The sequence below is a fragment of the Sinocyclocheilus rhinocerous genome, unplaced genomic scaffold (assembly GCF_001515625.1).
Source record: "Sinocyclocheilus rhinocerous isolate Xijiao unplaced genomic scaffold, SAMN03320098_v1.1 scaffold208, whole genome shotgun sequence".
In the NCBI taxonomy this organism is placed as follows: Eukaryota; Metazoa; Chordata; class Actinopteri; order Cypriniformes; family Cyprinidae; genus Sinocyclocheilus; species Sinocyclocheilus rhinocerous.
This window is the reverse complement of record NW_015650085.1, coordinates 233,918-236,805: the sequence shown is the minus strand read 5'-3', so window position 1 is coordinate 236,805 and position 2,888 is coordinate 233,918. Positions and strand designations below refer to the sequence as shown.

Below are 2,888 nucleotides of genomic sequence, written 5' to 3'. Positions count from 1 at the left end.
GTCCTCAAGCCCACTCCACACCCAGCCAGGATCAGATGATTCGGGCCAGACATCACTCGCCCTGGCGCACACATGTGCGAGCGCACCGGAGGAACATCGCCAGGGCACGGGCGCAACTCGGGTTTGATGATTCTCTGGAGATAGAAGACGAACAAATGAGCAAAACAGAAGAAGCATCTGAAGAGGGAAGACGTGAGGATGAAGAGCAAGAGAGGGTGGAGACCATAAGCTCAGATGTCTCTCAGCAAGACCACATTTCTGGAGAAGCAGATGATCTCCAGGAGATCGACAAGCAGTTGTCTTCTCTGGAACTGGAACCAGAACTTTCACCAGAAGCAGCTTCTGATCCAACTCCACCAACTCCTCAACCAGAAGCAACTTCTGATCCACCTACATCAACTCCACCACCAGAATCAGATTCTAATCCAAATACACCAACTCCACCACCAGAATCAGATTCTAATCCAAATACACCAACTCCACCACCAGAATCAGATTCTAATCCAAATACACCAACTCCACCACCAGAATCAGATTCTAATCCAAATACACCAACTCCACCACCAGAATCAGATTCTAATCCAAATACACCAACTCCACCACCAGAATCAGATTCTAATCCAAATACACCAACTCCACCACCAGAATCAGATTCTAATCCAAATACACCAACTCCGCCACCAGAACCGCAGCCCGAGCCCAAACCCACGGCCTCAGCTCCGCTCCCATCCACCCGCCGTCCAGGTTCAGACTCCTCCAGCTCAGAAAGCGGAGGCTCCCTCAAAAGAAACCCTTCAACGTTAGCAGGAGAACCTTCAAAACCACAGCAGATCTTCTCCCCGTTCCCTTGCATCAAAACCCCTCGCAAGTCCATCACTGCGAGAAACTTGGGCCTCTACGGGCCAAACGCCAGGACTCCAAATGTGCACTTTCCCCAGATGAGCAGAAGCATGAACCATGTTGGAAGCACCACAAAGCGCCGATGATGAATTGTCGACTACAGACAAGCACTTATTTGATTCTTGATATCAATACATTTGGGTTCAAATCTCCAACCACGAAAGCACGTCTCTAGTATGCTTCCAGATACTCCAAAACATCTACATTTAGAAACCATATTGGATAATGTAATGCTTCCATTATAATATGAATTTATGAAGGCTGTTTACTTCTTTGATGAAACCCTACCTAAACATCTGGGAATAATACCTGATAGACACGATCGGTTGAAGCTTTTGTGTCAATGAAAGTATCTCTTTTTGCATGTTCAGATTAGCAGTATTTGCTACGATGCACTGTGTATGTTTACTTACATGCTTCAAAGCTAGGAAAATCACAATCACATATATGTAAAATACTCATGCTAAATGACTGGGAAATGCTGCAGTTCTGCATCACACAGTCCAAAAGGATTTTTTTAGCACCCAGATACACTATTTAGTCCTATAAATCAACAAATTTGCTTGTTTCTGTTGTTTGGACTACATTGGTGTTCATTTTTCAATCATGTCATGCCATTTACTCTTGATCTTTCCTTAGTAAATTATTCAATTGCCATCTGAATGACAGAAGTTGTCATTAAGTTCTTCTCTTTATGGATGCTCTTATTCTAAGCGCTCCATCCCTTTGAATGTTTCTCTTCTCTCTATTAATCTTTGGTGCTTATGAGCAGTGGAGGATCACAAATGCCCCACAGAAAATAAAAGATGTGCAAGTATGGAAAAAAAAAACTTAAGTTTCTACTTATTTCTGTTGTTTCCACTCCGATTAGTCATTTGTGTTTGCAACCACAGTATTAGTTTTTCAAGCATAAAATGACACCTATCAAAACATGTTATCCAACTACATAGAATAGATGAACCAAATGGAAATGTATGCATGTTGAATGAACGTGGCATATTCTTTTGTTTAGAACCAAAATAACCTCCAATATCTCACACTGTCATGATTATATGAGTGTCTTCAGAGCCTAATAGAGATAGTGCTCGGGTTAAATTATAACGTAATATCAACAGTCATTTAATCTGCCATCTTTACAAGTGCCTCATGAATAATTGAATAAATTCATTCAGCCTGAAGAGGTTTTATATTGAGCTCTTTAAAATCCTTCCTGAAACTACACCAACACCAGACAAGTTAAGAGCTTATCATCTGTTAAAAGTCCTGTTATTCCACTCACATCCACCACCATGTAACTCATCGATTTAGATTTTGAGAGAGTACAACAGGCATAATATTCGCTTTGTATAATGTTTTTTTTTTTTTGGACACGTTACTAGACCCTTCCATACTTCTTATAGGTAAAGAATTGTTACCATCATATGATGTCTAAAATATCAAATCAAGGCTTCTGCTTGCTTTAGTCGTTCTGAAACTCACTGCAATAAAAGGCGTTGAAGTTAATGGCGCTCTCCTGTGTATCCAGTGTTGCTTCAGGGTATTGTGAGACTTCAGAATGTACAGCGAGTTCATTATTGTATGCGGTTCATTATTAATGACAGCTGTGTGGTAGGCCTCAGATGAGAAGAAACACATTTAAAACAATTTGGGGATTTTAAAGGTTAATTTTATGAACTGACGAAAATGGAGGTAAATTATTTTTTTTACCCTTAAATTCCTTATTCTTTGTTTTATCGCTTTTGAAATGACTGAACACTAGATGTCGCTGTTGTTCTAGCCTAGTTTTACCTCTCAAATGGCCTCATACAGTTTAGGAGCAGATTGTGGGAAGAAATGTCCTAGTAATAATATAAATATAACAAATAACTTTAAAATAATATTTAAATAAATATTAGGCCTTTCAGTGAGTTTTTCCATGAAGCTCGTATGTGAAAAGATGACAGATGTGTAACTTTGAAGATGCAGTGTTTCAAAAAGAAAGACACATA

The 2,888-nt window shown here is 39.9% G+C and overlaps 1 protein-coding gene across 1 annotated transcript in view; it reads left to right on the top strand.

The window, feature by feature from the left end:
• Positions 1-1,718, top strand: part of LOC107711467 (TBC1 domain family member 30-like) — a 17,318-nt gene extending 15,600 nt beyond the window's left edge. The window contains exon 12 of the mRNA XM_016516447.1: positions 565-1,718. Within this exon, the coding sequence (XP_016371933.1) occupies positions 565-986 (422 nt within the window). The 3' untranslated portion in view covers positions 987-1,718. The remainder of the gene's footprint in view (positions 1-564) is intronic.
• Positions 1,719-2,888: the final 1,170 nt, after the last annotated feature.